Here is a 16,934-nt window from a genome sequence, read left to right on the forward strand (position 1 = left end):
ACTGTGGAAATGCTCTTTGGGGTGGGGAAGAAATCTGGTAAGGCTGTGATAAGGAAGGTAAGGAGTAGGTGGCTGGGCTGCAGAGCCTTCAGGGATGTTTATGACAGGAGCAGAGCTGAGATGTGAGTAGTTCTGAAATTGAAAATACCAACAAAATCTTAATCATGAGGTACATTTGTGTGTTTTAAGGACCTCCTTGTTTTAAACTTGCTACTCTGATTAGTCATGATCATCAATAATGGAAGTGGGGATTAGTACATCAGTGTAAATGTGTTTAATTTAGGAGGTCTGTGGAATGGAAACTTGCCAGGAAGGGTCTTGCTGCAAGCTGTGCTGTGCTTTGTTGTGCACTGGGGCTCTGGGATGCAGCCTGGAGCTTGGACACTGCTCTGTGTGTGTTCCTCTGCTGCCTGCAAGGGTTGATTTTCTAGGAACAGAGCTGTCCACTGGGATGGATCACCGTGCAGGTGAGTTTGCACCAAGAGACACACTGCAGCACAGGGAATCCATTTTTCTCCAGGTAATTGGAGAGTGTTATGGCTCTTGTTTAACAACAAGGTGCCTCATGGTACTTTGGAGTTTTCCCAGAGGTCATCTGAAAGAGGATGCCAGGTCTAGTTTTGTTTCAGGTCCCTCTCCTGAGAGGCTGTAGGAGCAGTTGTTTGCTGCCAGGAAGATAAAGCAGCAGCAGTGAGTAAAGAGTGAATGGAGTCTCCTGCAGACATGAGGAAATGGAGAACAGGGACATTTTGCCTGCAGCTAGTTGTTGTTCTTGTAGATAGGTGTCCAAGTAACGTGGATTTATTTTCCTTTTAAGTGTAGCACACACTTTGTAAGGCACCTTTCATTTGTTATGGCTGCCATGATCCTCTGGAAGATAACTTTGACAGCTTGTGAGGATGTAGCTTCAGAAAGGTTCCTAGACTGTGGAAAGAAGACTTTAGGAGGTGACACAGAGGTGTGATCAGCATGCTTTGGAGGCTGGCAACAGCTGGCACTAGCAGGCATCCCACACCCCCAGAAAGAGGCAAAGGGAGTGTGACTGTTCTGCAAGAGACAAGGTCACAACTCTTTCTGGATGCTGCTAAAATCCTTAAACTTAAGATCTTCTGGAATCTGACCTGTGCCAAACTGCAGGAGAGGTGTTCTCCTACTTCTGGAATTAGTCTCAAACCTGCCCAGCAAAAGGAGGCACACAACAATTTCAGACTTTAAGGAGCTCTTGAGAAGGTTCTTTCTATTCTTACAGCAGTAGTGGAATATCTTGTGGAAATATGAGAGAGTTTGCTTTAAAACAGATGGCATGGGCAATAGGAAAGGCAAACAGTGAGGAGAAACTAAGGTAATTTCAGTACATATGAATTGTTGATTTATTTTAGTTCATGGCGTTTTTTTTTTTTGAATGCTGACAGGGAAGTCTCTTGTTTGTACTCTGTTCCTTGTTGGAGAAAATTCAATATTGAGTAGCAGCCTTCAAGTTCCTGTGAGCTAATTTTGTCCAGCAGTAAGTCTCTGTTAATTGAAAGGGTTTTGGCAAAGATCTTATGAGCTTCCCCATGCAGAGAGTAATTCCTTTACCCCTCAGTCCCTGACTGCAAATGGCTGTTACTCTCTGGAAATAGGCAAGGAGAAGCACCTGATAAAGTGTTCCCTTATTTCTTAGCCCATGGTTTTGGCAATATTGCTGGATTCTCCCACTCCCACTATTCTTGATACAGTAACATCTGCCATGTTATTCCTTTATTACACAAAGTGATAGCTCTACCTTCTCAGCCAACTCCAGACCCTGGAGATTCACATATGCTGGAGTAATTTTCTGTTCCTATGGATGGCTTTTGTGTACTCAGTCAGCCCTGGAGGAAGAGATTCAAACAAGTAATTTTGTTTTACAGGCCTGACTTCCATTAGGGATCCAGCATGGAGAAAACTGTCTGGAAAATAACACTGAGTGGCTTGAAATGTGTATTACAGGCTCATTCTATGGGGGTGTGCACACTGAGGGGAGAGTTGGGGGAGGAACAGCAGTGCCAAAGGTCTGTTCTTCACACATGACTGGTGCATTAAATTCCCTTTCCATGGTGCTTCTTTCTGTCTGGCTGTGGTGCTGTTGGGTTTTGAAAATGGGGAAGGCTGTGAGGGTTTAGGTGTAAATGCAACTGACAGCAGAGACAGAGCAGTGCTTTTGGAGACAGGAGACCTATTTGTAGGTGCTAATGAAGGAGTTTCTGATTTTCTTCCACCTACATCTTCCAGAACCTAAATTACCCACCTGGGGTTTCTCTTTAACACACTATACCATCCAAATTCTTTAATTCAGGTTCCAGAAACTTTCATCCCTTCCTCTAAATCCACCAGACAAACATTTTATTGAAGGAATTCACCATGCTGTGCCATTAATAATTTTTATCCCCTACTCTCCCTGGCACAGCATGGTGAATTGGATTCCTTTCTTAATTCATCCAAGAATATGATCCTTATTCCGGATAAATGTGCATTATAAAACCAGGTATTTGCATTTTAATTTACTTCTAGGACTCTTGTTTTAGATTGACCAGCAAAGCTGAATCTGAAAACATGCTTGATGGGCCTAAGAGGCATAACAAACATTCCTTTTAGAAGAGGAGGTAAAGCTGTTGCATTTCTGCTCTGTGTGAGTGCAGTAGGAATTGCCTTCTGGTTATATATATATATAACATTCCAACATATATACACATATATAAATATAACATTCCAGTAGTACAGTACCAAAAATCAAGGAAGTTCATGGTGTCTCCACAGTGCAGTTCTCTCTGTTGTTTTGTCCCAGTGACTGGGTAGTTTGGTTTTGCTTCAACAATTGCTTTTGAGAGTGACATCCTGGATTTAAGCTATTCAAGTGTATGAATTTACACTTCTGGCAGTTTTGGGGTGGGGAAGGAGGTTTGGAAGGCACACTGTAAGAATTTGTTCTGGTATTACTGTGAGGATAGTGTTTCCATTCTTAATGACTAATTGTGAGTTAGTGCATGGGAAAGATGATTTTTAAAATGACAATGGGGGAAAATGATATCATGTGTCTAGACCAATTCTAAAGGTGTCTGATCACTGATGTGCCTCAGACTGTTTCATTGAAATACAGAGCAGCTGTCAGTGCAAGCAGACAGATCTCTGCTTTTTGATGCTGTAAGGAGCATCTCTGCCTGTGGCCCAAAGTTTTTGGTGGAAGAGTAACTAGAAATGCCTCAAGAAAGTAAGAAAGTGCTGTAATCGCTCAGGAAGGGTGTTAGATGGATAAGGTGTCATAGAGTTGTTCTGATTTGTGAAAGAAGCACACTCAAATTAGCTTGTTGATGGGCATATCACAGAAGGTGACTTTTGAGATTTAAGTGTGACTGCAACTGATTGTAGGAAAATGAAGAAGTAACACTAAACACCTCTGTTTCTGAAGAGTAAATATTATTAAATAAACTTCAGTTGCAAAAAATATGTGAAGAAATCTTTCCTTTAAGAGAAGGAGGCCTGTTTGGAAAGAAGATCTATTAAAGAAATTTACTTTGAAAGCAAAGGTAAGAAAGGGAAAAGCTAAATTAGCTAGGAAATTTTGTTACTGGCAAAGGGCAAGTAACTGTTTCTGAGAAAGTCTATCTTATGAAGTTGGACTGTCTTAATTGTAGCAAAATTTTGGGTGGATCTTGGGAATCCACACTAGTTCTGGCAGGATGTTGAAGAGGATCGTTGCTGAGTAGAAGCAGTGAGTGCAAAGAAATAGAATTTTCACTGAGATGTAAGCTCTTGAAAAGTACAGGGATCACTGCAATATGATAAGCAGAAACATATTGCTGAGTGCAAAACAGAATAATGATCTGGATGCTCCAAGTCATGCTTCAGAAGCCAGTTTGGTCATTTACCAAGTGTGTGATTACAACTTCAACATATCAGCACAGTGAGGGAAGATCACAGAGGCAGACCCTTATTATGTGATCAAAGTCAGAAAGGAAGTAAGAGTTCTGAGAAGACAGGAAGTGTAGTTGTCTTTAAACAGACATTTTATGGTAGCAAGTCCTTTTTCTTGGTTGGGCTTTCCTTCTGAATATTCAAGTCCAGTTGTGCAGGACAGCAGTTTTTATAGAGTAAGCATTAGCTTGTAAATGACAGCTTTTAGATACATTTTATTGAAAAGGAGACTGAAGGGTTCAACTTGTGACCTGCAAGTAAAATTTCATGTGATTGCCATCAGCTGCTTGGAAGTGGAGAAAATTTCAAGTGAATGCAAAAACCTTTACTTGTAAACATTTGTCTTAAATGTGGGTAAAGGCTGCATTTTGGATCACAAGAAAGAAATGGTGGTGGTGAGAGAATTGTCAGTATTTTGTGTCAGTTCTTGCTGGCTGTAGTTTATTCCGGTGAGCCACAGTGGGGTGGATTTGGCAATGGCAAGACATTGAAAAGGGCAGATGAACCTGCACAAGTGGCCCTAAACTCAGTAAAATGGAAAATTAAGCAGCTACTGAAAAATATGTGTTAAAGTGGAAAATTAAGCAGCTACTGAAAAATATGTGTTAAGTCCTGTGAATTAATGCAAAATTGTTTGAGTTAGTGAATAATGGACTGAAAATCTGATCTGCTGAGACTGTACTGTGAATTTGCCTAGGTTTTTTTTTTGTTCCAGGGAACAAATGATTCCACTCTTGGTTTCACAAACAACCAAGACTTAATTAACACTTGGAAATTGCTTGGAGATCTTTGGGTGAAAAGCTATGAAGTTCTGAGGATATTTGATTAAATGCAAAGAAAAGCAGTGCTTTTCTTGGAGAACAGTGAGAATGGGAACTGCTATCACCAGGAATCATTTTCTGCTCTGGAGGCAGGCATGTTTTGCTCAGCATTCTTATTCTTGATGACAATGACTTGTTTTGGTGAGATGAGCAGACTGAGAGCAGTGTTTGTGCTGTGTGCTGTCACAGTATGAGAAACCTCCATCCCAATAAAGGAGTGGGAGCTCAGCTTTCCTGATATTTTCAGCCTTACATCAGGGAAAGACCTTTAGAGATGATCACTTCATTGTGTTTTGTTACATTTCTGTAACTGAGTACTACTGACCTTAAGAAAACTGATTTAAATCATTTGGAAAGTATGGGGGAAGCTAGGAATAAAGAGGAACTTCCTGACTGCCTGGCCAGGGGGGAGGAAGGCTCTGCAAATGTCATTCCTGCCACATGATCATGGTGATGTATCTTTGGTCAGGTGAGGCACAGCCTAAAAGGGCTGGGGTGGCTGCTGGTCAGTGCTCCTCCTGCTGTTGCTACCTTCAGGTGAAGCTCAGAAGAAACAGTATTTCTGCCTGGTGGCTTATGAATTTCTCTTGCAGCCCCACCTGAGAGAGGGCACAGATCAGAAGTTTCAGAACAGGCTGATCTGCCTGCTGTAACTGTTGCTGGTAGGGAAACTGGAGCATAATGTCAAATAAGAGTGAGCTGTCTAACAGAGATATTGTCTGTGTAGAATCAGACATGGAACCCACAGTGGTCCAGAGGAATCTCAGATCTTTTTAAAGACGTTAGCTCTCCCTACCCCAGATATAGTTCACAACAGGGTCACCTGAGCATTTCTCCACTGCTTATGTGTGCTGTGACTCTGTAGTGATACACATTTTCCTTTCAATGGGAACAGGGAGGAAGATCTTTGGCTAGCCTGAGAATGGAGCTTTGATGGGAGAATGAGAAACCTAATCTTTGTGTACACACAGTTGATTAATTTAAGGTTACAAGGTGCCAAAACACCTTCTCAAGCTATCTGCCAAGTATGATCTGTTACTTCAAGGAATATGGAAACAAAATTTATTTTTGACAGCCTTGTAAAATTCTGTCCAAACAGGATTAGCCCTCCTTTGACAAGTGATTAAAAAAAAGAAGAACAAAACTGAAAACACTTAAGGCTATTACTACAAAAGATTAAGCTTCAGTGAGTAAATACTTAAGAAATTTTTTCAAGGATGAGTGGAAACTCTAAAGATAACAAACTATACTTCCCTAGTAACTTCTACTGGTTGCAGTACTAGGATCAGTTACTAGAACTCCTCTCCTCTGAGGAAGGGCTGAGAGAGTTGAGATGACTTGGAGAAGAGATGACTTGGAGAAAACCTCATTGCAGCCTGTCAGTACCTGAGGGGCTCATAAGAAAGATGAGGGCAAACTTCTTAGACTGTAATGGTTTTAAATTAAGAGGGTAGATTCAGAGTAAATATAATGAAGACATGTTCTGTGATGAGAACAGGTTGCTCAGAGTATTCAGGGCAGGTTGGCCAAGGCTCTGACCAGCTTGATCATCTGAAGGTGATTGACTCACTTCCAAGCCAAGCTATTCATGATTCTGTGATTCTATACTGACTATCATCAGCTGATGATATCTCAAGAATCTTCCTGTGGCTGCTGCTTTGGGAAGCAATTCCACTGCCAGTGGAGGAACTCAAAAGGTCACCTGTGAAACTCCAGCAGTACTGGAAAAGAAACATTTTCTCCATTCCTTCTTTTAGGAGTTCTTGAAGTCATCTTTCCCAAAAGTTGTCACTGTGATGGTAGAACTTGTGCTGTAGATGTATATCAACACTGTTAATGGAGAAGTAGATTGACCAAAAGTAGCCTGTATAGTTTAAAAATATAATGGTGTACTTTATTTGCAAAGAGATTTTCTGCATAGTATATGCTGACTTTCTATTTAATATATATTTCTTCTAAAGAAACAAAAGTGCATCTGCTTTCAGACCAGTCAGTGGTATGAGACAAGTAAAAAGCTTGGAAGGTTAAAGAGGAACTTGTTTGTGACCTTTTTATACAAAGGAAAAAAGAGAAGCTGCTTTTCTGGGGAGGAGAGCAAGCTGCAGGGGAAGAGGGAGAAAAGTCCTGTGATGGTAGGTCAAAATTCTGAGTTTCCAGTTTTTACATAAACTTAATTCACAGTAGTGGGAGTGCCTTCTGAAATGAGAGATTAAAAATCAAAATGAAATGTTTTTTGTGTGAGAACATGACCTGTGGAGAGTGATATATGCTGGATCCTGCTGAGGATAACCTGGCAACCTTGATCACTCTCCAATCTGCAAGACCTTTCAGCATCACAGGAACAGGGCAATATGCAAATGCTGGAACACCTGCAAATCAGGCTCGAGGAGCAATCAGAGTGAGATAAACATTAATTAGTATAATACCCAAACCCTTAATGGAGGAAGGAACGTTGATTACACAGCCTCACTTGGGACTTCTTTCTGTCAGAGATGGTGTGTGATGACAGTTTCTGATTGCACTTACTCAGATAAGAAGTAAGATTTAACAACTGCTTAAATATGGAGAGAGAAGAGCAGAAAGAAAACAAGTTGATCTTTCGACGAGTGGTTGAATGTGCTTGGCTCTTCATAAGAGTATGTATTTTTCCTTTTTGCCTTTCAAACTTTTGAGGTGAATTGGCTTTGTGAGCTGATTTTGAATACTTCCCTGGATCACTGTGAACCATAAGTGTCTTAGCACACTTTCCTTCCCTCTCCCCATCTTGATCCTGAGGTGTTGCCAGCTGCAGGGGCAGAAGCACTGAGTTGGAGTGGGGATGGGCTTCTCAGTGTTCATTTTGACACTTTCTTTCCTTGTTACCCTGCTCCAGTACCAGCTGCTTGGAGTGTCTGAGAACAAAATTAAATACAACAACCATAAACTCAATCCCTTCTTATTCATGCCTCCTGCAGTAAGTGAGAAATTTAATAAAAGCGTACGTCATTTAGCCAAAAAAAAAAAAAAGGTAGCTTGACTTTTAGGCAAGAAGCCAAGGTTTTATAGAATAAATTTACTGTATGTACCCTGAAGTTTTGAACAACAATGCCAAGCATCACCCTGCTATCTCTAAGGCTTGGAGCTTGGGCTGGGAGGTGATGAGAAGCCTGATTTTCTGTGGTGTGTACAGTCCTCATTTAAGGAAAAAGTAATTTAATACTTCGTCTGCCTTATCTTCCTGTGCAACTTCATTTCTTATTCTACTCTGTAATGTTCTTTCTCCTTGGTTGATCACTTACTTTTATACTTCAGACATGGAAATGAAGTTCTTTGGTATTCTAGAGAGGTTTGCTCCAGCTTCTGTTGCCTAACCTTTCTCGTTCACCTTGGTGTGCAGCTTGCCTGTCCTCTCTGCCATTTCAGAAGTTCTGCCATCCCTGTCACTTTTGGGTGACATGGATGTTCCACACAGAGAGCAAAGGGTCTCTGGCTGCTGTGATGCTTCCTTGCAGCTGAATTCTGTCTTTCTCAGACACCAGTCTTGGAATCTGTTGGCCTATCTTTAAACCTTCTCTGATTTTAAACTTTTTTTTTTCTGTTTCTGTCTGATCCATAGCAGATACAGATGATAAAAATCACCATTTTTTTGGTTGGCCCTGTGAAATGCTTGGAGACTTGCATACAAATGTAGCATTACTGGCAGTGCTGGCAATAATGGCAGTATCCAGTGTCCTGGATGCCAGATTCCTAATGCCTCAAATCTTTTTCCTGTGGGAGTAAGGAAACAGTGAATTTTCCATCATGAATACACAGAAACAGCAGAGGAAGGCTTTCAGTAGGCACCTGAATGTGAGATTTATCAGAGGAGTTATAACAGAGTAAGAGGAAAGATCTGCTCTGTGGTTGCAGATGGGACAGAGGATAGGGGGGGCAGCAAGAGAGGCCCTCAAGAGATTCCCAAGAATTGGGAGGAAGTGTTCCTGGAACTTGCTGTGGCTGTTGGAGAAAATTGCCTGTAAAATGGAGAGTGGCTTAAACACAGCAGGATGAGGATTTTAGGACAAAGGAGAAACAAGAGCTAAGTTGGGGGTGAAGTGCAGAGGGCTTGAGGGCAAAAATATTTCAAAGGGACAAGAGAAAGTGAAAGCTTGAATCAAAGCAGCTGAAAGGTTGGCTTTAATATCTGCTTAGATCGAAAAATAAAAGTCTGTATGGATTAAGAGATAATCCAGTAGATAGATTTAATCTGCCATGTGTATTGCTTCCCCAAAGAAAAACACTGGGAGGGGAAGGTTGATTTGGCTCAATGCCCAGCATTTGAAGGTAGGTGATGTATTCTCCTTTTTTCACAGACCTTTCACTTGTCCTGAATGAAGCACATCCTATTGAAAGGGAGGGGCTGCAGCCTCCTGCTCCTTTGCAACTCCAAAGTCATGTTGAATTTAACTGAAAGTGTTTCTCAAGCAGAAAAGAACACTAAGAGCAAAATAACACAGCAATGACTAAGAAAATAGGCATGGGCTGGGTTCAGATGCTCATGGTGGTTTTGAGAGGCAGTATTGGGCCATTTTATTAACACTTAATCCCTCTTGTCCTAATTGTCCTTGTCTCCTCTTTAATGGAAATTAAGATCTGAATGCCACCTTTCCTCCAGCACTGCCACTGAAATCCTTGGCCATATCCCTCCATCCCTTCCTTCCTGTTCCCTTTCTTTACAAAAGCTGGTTGTGTCCTTTGAGTAAATTCAGTTTCCACAGCAGTAGAAATAGTTGATCAAACATGAGGAGGTTTCTTCATGTATCTTTTCTGGTAAGATATATGGTATATTATCTTTTCTAACTAACACATACAGCTGTATCTTGAGCTGTTCATGCTAACAGTCATGCACTTCTAGGAGCCTGTACATGGAATTTGGATTGGTTGGACTGAGGGGGTTTAATTTTTATTTCAAAGTTACCTTGTTCAGCAACAAATAAATTAATCTGTAGACTGATATGTATTCCTTCTGTGTTGTGGGCCGGCATCTGTACCACCTCAGGTGAAGGTTTTTTGCAGATCCTATAAGGTCAGTGGGATTTGGCCTGTCAAATCCTTGAGCATGAGATCACAGGAGAATGTACAGGGTGCCTCAGAGAAAATCCATCATGGTTTGAAACACCTGAGCTGGCACTGGACAAATTCCCCAGTTTATGCTGGGAACAGGCATTTGGTGGGTTGGATGTCTCCTCTTTTTTTTTTCTTTGAGTGAGGGGAGGGGAAGAGGTTGGTACCTGGTGAAGCACTGGGGATAATATGGGGCAGGAAAGGGAGAGGGAGGTGTTTGACTGCCTCACTGGACCCACTCAGGTTCATGAAGTGAAAGGGAGAAGAACACTTATTGGTTTCCAGACCTGAGCTTGCATAACTATTTGCTTAGCACTTCCTTCTGGGAGAGAAACATGTGCCTTGTCAGATGCTGAAAATTGTGTCTGGAAGTCAGCAGGGTACTGGCTAAAAGGCAATTGATACCTCACTTTTATTTGGAGCTTCAAGAAAGCTTTGTGGAGTTCTTCTAGGAGAGAGGTCTACTCTCAGGTGAGAGAGAAAATTGCATCATTGATTTGAGGGAGAGCAGCAAAGCAGAAATAAATGACTCAGTTTTTTCAGCTTTGAAGGGAGTAAAAATAGTCAGATGCCTCTAGAGAGCAGTACTGGAAATAGTGTCAATCAATACTATTATGAAACCTCTAGAAAAGAGGTGAACTGTGAGGTGGGAAAAATCTGCTGGTGAGAGCAGTTAGGAAAGATTTAGGTCCTTCAGAGGCATCTCACACTTGAACAAAACGAGGCAATGGGACAGCCCTGTGACACATGAAATTTGCTGCAGACAGGTGCTAGGAAATGCAGACTGAAAGGAACAACAGAAACTACTCTGAGAACCTATCAAGTGTAAAACTGATATGAACTTACTCCACTGAGGCAGAGGGAGGGTGTGGGAAGGAAATCATGAACAGATTTGTATTCAGTGTTGGTACAAAATACAAGCTGTTAGACTGTGTTTAAAATAAAATGGGGTAATGGAGAGTAATTCTGAGAGGGAGAATCTCATGAGGTTCAATTTTGCTCATCTCCCACTCCAAGCAGAATAAGGTAGAAACAGGCTGTGTGCTATCATGCCATATGCATAAGGAAGGATTTTTCATGCCTCCAGGAAGAGGAGAGCATGGCTATAAACAAACAGAAATACTTCAAGTTTAGAGAAAGTGAGGGGGTTTTTTTTAGAATGGTACAAGGAGAACAGGCTGCTTGTTCTTGCTGTTTTTCACTATCTGCATTGAGGGGGGTTATATTTCTATACTATAATAGAGAATGTGCTGCCCAAAGTGAAAATACTGGAAAAGATGGATTTGGTACAGTTTGGAATTGGGAATCATGGATCACTGCTGATCTCAAATTCTTTACTGAAGGGAATTAGAGCAGGAAAAGAGCACGAGAGCTCTCTCCTCAAAAGCAAAGAGAGACTCCTGGTGAAATTTAAAGACAATGCTTGAGATTGCTTTTCACAGGCACAGAATGATCCAGTGGAACTGGGGTGAAAGTTCAGAAGACTTTTCAGCTTTTACCCTTGTAGCTGGGGAGAATCTGCTGATTATGAATAGGGAAGGAGGCCTCTTTGAGAAGGTGACTCCATCATTAGCTGTAGCTGAGGCCTGCTCCCAGCATCCCAAAGCATTCTGATGCTGATCTAGTGGTGTGGGTTGAGATAAAAACAGTTAAATTATATAATGATAATGATGATGATGATGATGTAAAGGAAAATAATAAAAAATAGAGAGAAATGCAACACAAGAAAGACAAGTGATGCAAATAAAACAATTGCTCACCACCAACTTGGTGAAGCTTGTCAGTCCCCAAGCAGGGGACCCCAGCCAACTTTCTCCCCAGTTTATATGCTGAGCATGATGCCATGTGGTATAGAACATCCCTTGGGTCACTTGGGATCAGGTGTCCTGGCTGTGTCCCCTCCCAGCTCCTTGTGGTGGGAAGAGAGGCAGAAAAGGCCTTGATTCTAAGATCAGCTTAGCAATAATTAAATGATCCCTATGTTTTCTATCTTTCTGTGCCCCAAACAGCCTCAGGAACATCATGCTGTGAGTCATGGATTAATCCTATTCATGTTGGAGTACCTAAAGCTCTCAATAGGATGGATACAAGCATGGCTCAACCATCACTGTTTTCACTCCCCTGAGATTCACAGCCTTCTCTGAGGGGCTGGGAAGTGCTGTTTTGAAAAGAACCACTGATTGTTCAGCTCAACAAGTGTTCTTGCCTCCTTGCTAGGATCTCTCAGCGGGTGGAGGCCAGCCGGGCACAGCTGCGGGCGATTGGGGAGAGAGTCACCCTCGCCCAGGCCAAGATTGAGAAGATAAAGGGCAGCAAGAAGGCTATTAAGGTAGTGACTTCAGTGGAGGCTCCATGGCTTCTTCTCTTCCTTCTTTCTTTGCTCCTGACATAAGCTCTGGAGAAGAAAAGGTGCTCAGCTGCTGCAGCTGCTGCCCACTCACCTCTCCATGCCTTACTGCTGGGCAGGATTGTGGTGAGAATCCCATTCCTGATTGGCCAATGGATGAATTTTAGACCCATGAGCCACACAGCTACAGGCTTTATGTAACCTTTATAGGTTTCTGTCCCAGCTGCTTCCTGAGAAAGAGAAAAGAATGTGCTGAGCTAGGCCTAACTAACTCCTTCAGTTCAGGCTCATAGACACTTGTTTGAATGAAAGCTGCTGTCAGAGAAACTCCCTTTAGTGCACCTTAATCCCATTGAGCCATGTAAAACTGGTGAAAATCCTTCTTTCCCCATTCTTGCTCCATTTTATACAGTATTTCCAATTCCTTTCCTGCCAGTGGAAGCCTTTTTGCCAGTGATCTCCTAGTCCTTTTATAGAGAGAGAAAAGCTCTGGAATTCCAGTTTCAGAAGTGGCAGTCCATACATATTTGGGTCTGTTGACATAGCCCTTAGGAGCCTGTTGACTCCAAGGCTGTCCATTGGCAGCTCAGTTTGCATGTTTGCTCCTCACCATGTGTTTCTGCCTTGTAGGATTGCCTCTTGTTGGGGTTTTTTAGTCCCTCCTTGTTTCTCCATAGGTGTTTTCCAGTGCCAAGTATCCAGCCCCTGAACGGCTGCAGGAGTACAGTTCAATTTTTGCTGGTGCAGAAGACCCAGCTAAACAGAAATGGCCAAGACACAAGATTCAGAGCAAACACCAAATGCTGGATGAAACAGCTCTGCAGGTAAGGAGGAGAACAGACCTTGGGAAGGACAAGCAAAGAGAACCTGGAGGCTGTTAATCTCTTTGATAAAGTGGGCCAGGGCTTTGGGACATAGGCTAGGAGTAGAACATATTTTCATTTGGCCTGTCAGGGTGTGAGGTCAGACTGGGAAGCTTCTGGAGGTGCCAGTTGGAGAGGGCCATGTCAGTACAAGAGTTTGTCTGGGTGCTGTGCACTGCCAAGTGTCTGGAGCAGTTCCATTTCCTGAAATGCTGCTGTTTCCTGCAGTGGTGTTGGTGGGTGCTGCTGCCTGGGCTCAAGGCTTTGGCTGTGCATAGTGAGCAGCTGGGATCAAGCTCAGAGTTGTTTCAGAAATAGTTTCTGAAGGCTGTGATATAACTTCTGGTGAGAGGGGGAAGGTAAGGAGGCTTGTGAGTGTGTCAGGAGAAAAAGGAGACATTCATTAGAGCATTTTTCTGCCCCAGGAAGTCGTTGCATTTGAGCATTGTCCCTCAGTTGGAAGAACAGGAGAAAGAGCTGCTGTGCCTAAAGTTTAAAAGTTGCTGTGTATGTGCTGTGTCAGGAGTAGCAGATGTGCTGTTCCTAGCAGGTTAAGGATCAGTTTGACAACTTCCCTGCTCTCCACCCCTAAAGAGACTTCCTTCCTCATCCTTGTGTGACTTGGCCAGAAATAAAGCTGCCACTGAATAATTTATCATGCTAAACTTCCCAGAGTGTTAATGGAGTTGAGACTTCACACAGAGAGGTAGTTATGAATATTTCAGCCAGGCCAAGGAAGCAGCATTGCTGGCCAAATGGAGAGCTGGCAGACTTGAGCAGGGTTCCTGCTTCCTTCCAGTCCTGGCAGTGGCACAGGCAGAGCTGCATGGGACAGGCTGGTGTCTGCCAGGGCCAGTGAGTCTGTCTGGCTGGTGGCCCCATCCCTCTGGAGTGGGGGGGAGCAGAGGCAGGCATGGAGCAGCCAGGGAGATGGGCTCCCACCCTGAAGGGCTGGTGCTGAAGTACAGCCCCTTGCACAGGGAAGGGATTGAGAAGGACATCAGCTGTTAAAATGCTGTATCCCACAAATGGCATGGTGCACATGCCATTCCCCACAGCCATGTGCCTGGGATGCCATCTCTTCCAGTCCCAGTCAGTCTGTACCACTGCCATGTTCTGCCCTTGTGACTAAAGCTGCCATCACCACAGGGGCTTTGTTTCAGGCCCCGGGGGATGTTTGTTGCTCCCCTCCTGTGACCCATATTTTGATCCTCTTTTGGGACTGTTGGTCTTTCTCTGGCTTTGCTGAGTCTGCCTCATGCAGCAGTGTTCACTCTTGCCAAGCTCACACACACGAGCTCCTCTGTGGGGTGGGGATGCTGCTGTCAGTGGTGAAGGATGGAGGGGCTGATGGGCTGAGTGGGGCTCAGCATGGCCAAGCTCTGACCACATTCCAGGGGGACAGGCCCTTCTCAGCCATAGCTGAGCACAGAGCCTTGCAGTAATGAAATGTGACAGGGAGAAGTCTAATGTTTGCATTTAGGCTTTCCTCAATTATTCAGGGCTTTCAGCAAGGGCTCACTGCCTGTTTTCAGTTCTGATGAAAGAGAAGCCTCTTTGCTGTGAGCACAGTGGCCTTTGCTAAACTCCACGTGCACACAGCACCTCATCAGGAAAGCAAACTCTGCTGATGTCAGTCTGAGGGGAAGTGGTGGCAGCCTGTGCTCAGCCTTTAGGGGTTTTGCTGTGGTGGGTAAGCACAGTTGGAAATGTGTGTGGGTCTGCAGTTGATTTTAAATGCTTCCTCCTTGGATTTTCTTCTTGCCCCCTCAATCCCAAGCAAGTGAAATCTCATTTGTTTAGAGGATGCTGTTTAGGTAAGGTAAGCACTGATGGGTAAGAGTGCCAGAAACACAGTGCTGGTGGTAAGCCTGGAAAACCCTCTGCTTTGCACACTGCAGGGGTAGCAGCAAGGCAGGGCTCAGCAGGGAGCTGGCTGCAGCCCTGTGGGGCTTCCCTTTGTGGTGGGAGCTGTGCCTGGGTGCTGCACATGGGAAGGAGTCCAGGCAAAAGTTACCACCCGCTGCTGGAGTAACCTTGCTAGACTTCAAAAGTGTGAGTAACTTGGCAGGTCCTTGTGAATTCTGCCTCTCCCAGAGCCCACCATAGGCATGTGGAGGTTAAACCAGGCTTTTGTCACTTGCTCATCTTGAAATACTTTCCCAGCTGGCCTCAGCACTCCCTTGGTGTGGGGGGAGTGGGATTTCTGGTACATGCACCAATTCCATTTGTAATGGTTTGTGTTTAATTAAATGAAGAACCAGAATGACTTTAAATATTTTTAACTGTAGGTTCTTTAGAAGAAAAATGCCTGAAAATGTCCTTGGGGGTGGGATCCTGCCAGGTGCCAGACCCCAGGTTGGGGTGTTTGAACTGTCAAGCAACCCCCATGACTTTAGTATGTCAAGGTTGCCAAACTTTGGCTTAAGAACTTAATGTTCCTATAAGAAAACTAATTTTTAAATGGCACCTTAACTTGTGGAATTCACAGTTGCAGGATATTTTGGCAGTGTGTGGAAGTTCCAAATTTCAGAGCGTATCTAGGTACTTGAGTAAGACCAGCACTTTGATGGCATTTAAATTAAAAGGATTATATTTCACATTTCAGAATACTCATGCTTAGTGCTTTTATAAATTCCTTAGATGAGGTTTGTAAGTAAATGGTTATTTTCTCACTACACCCTTAAAGTGATGCACAATCTTCCAGTGCTAACTGAAGTATACAAAAGAGAGAATTAAAAAAGATATATAAATGACTTGAGGGCTAAGTGTGTCTGAACAGTTCTGGCAAAAAGAGTCAGTACTCCCTCATGCTTAAAAAATTAAACATTGGGAAATGAATATTAATGATCAAAAGAACTTTCATTTTTGAGTCTCTGCTTCTACAATCTCTAAATAAGAATTTATATTTTTTTGCCTATTTGCTTCCATTAAAAAATAGAAGGTGTTAACTTCAATGTATTTTTTACAAGTTGGAACCTGAATTAAATCAAAACCTTACAGGTTCTTTCTTATAGCATTTTATAGTCTCAGAGCATCATATAAACTCTTAGTGGATTAACTGAACTGTGACTAAGCCATTTCCTTGGATTTCTGGCTACCAGATTCAAGACTGAAATTTCAATCAGCAGGAACTGCTTGTGTCCCTTAGATGTGGTCTTAAAACTTAAAACCAGTGGTGTCCATTTCTCCCACACAAGTACAAGGAGGGGAGAGGGACTCAGAGAGAGAATGGGGTGGTGCAGGGATGCTGGAAGCAGTGAGGCAGTAGGAATCTGTGGGCAGTATTTGGAGTGGTGGCAGAAGAAAACCACAGGTGTGGCGAGTTACTTAACCTGGCAGAGTGCTCTGGTTTCTCCTGGTATGAACACTGACTACCTTGTAGCTGCTGCTTGCCTTTCTTGTGAAGAAAAAACTGTGAAGGGGCTGAGGAGGGGTCTGCAGAGGGCTCTGAGGTGGAGGTTTGTTCATCCCAAAATGTCTCTGTTCAGGAACTGATGCCTTTGCTCCCTCTGGAGCAGAGTGCTGTGGGCACTGAGCTTCATCCCCAGAGCATGTGGCAGCGGGCACTGTCACGCCAGCTGAAGCGCTGCTCTGATGTGGGATGGCAACCCCTGTGCTCTATAAAAGTCAGGCAGCTCAGATGTAATAAGTCCTTTTCGAAAGGGAGCTCTATATATTATGCATGAAGTTTTAGAACTGAGAGAGGGAAGATTTCAGTTCATTAGAGTTGAAAACTCCTGCAAATCCCTCAGGCTTTGCAAAACCATCTGGCACACGTTCCAGCCTGTGCACTCCTTTCTGCCTGATCTCTTGCCTAGTGCAGGCACTCTGTTCTTTCCTAACCTCTTTTTCCTTTGCCTTCCTGCCTACCCCACCTGTGCAATC

At 43.3% G+C, this 16,934-nt stretch overlaps 1 protein-coding gene across 5 annotated transcripts in view; it reads left to right on the forward strand.

The window, feature by feature from the left end:
• Positions 1–16,934, forward strand: part of WASHC1 (WASH complex subunit 1) — a 56,923-nt gene that overhangs the window by 33,860 nt on the left and 6,129 nt on the right. For all 5 annotated transcript variants that reach the window (XM_058023429.1, XM_058023433.1, XM_058023430.1 and 2 more), the window contains exons 3-4: positions 12,054–12,165; positions 12,861–13,007. In XM_058023429.1, the coding sequence (XP_057879412.1) occupies positions 12,054–12,165; positions 12,861–13,007 (259 nt within the window). The remainder of the gene's footprint in view (positions 1–12,053; positions 12,166–12,860; positions 13,008–16,934) is intronic.

The sequence above is a fragment of the Melospiza georgiana genome, chromosome 4 (assembly GCF_028018845.1).
Source record: "Melospiza georgiana isolate bMelGeo1 chromosome 4, bMelGeo1.pri, whole genome shotgun sequence".
NCBI lineage: Eukaryota > Metazoa > Chordata > Aves > Passeriformes > Passerellidae > Melospiza > Melospiza georgiana.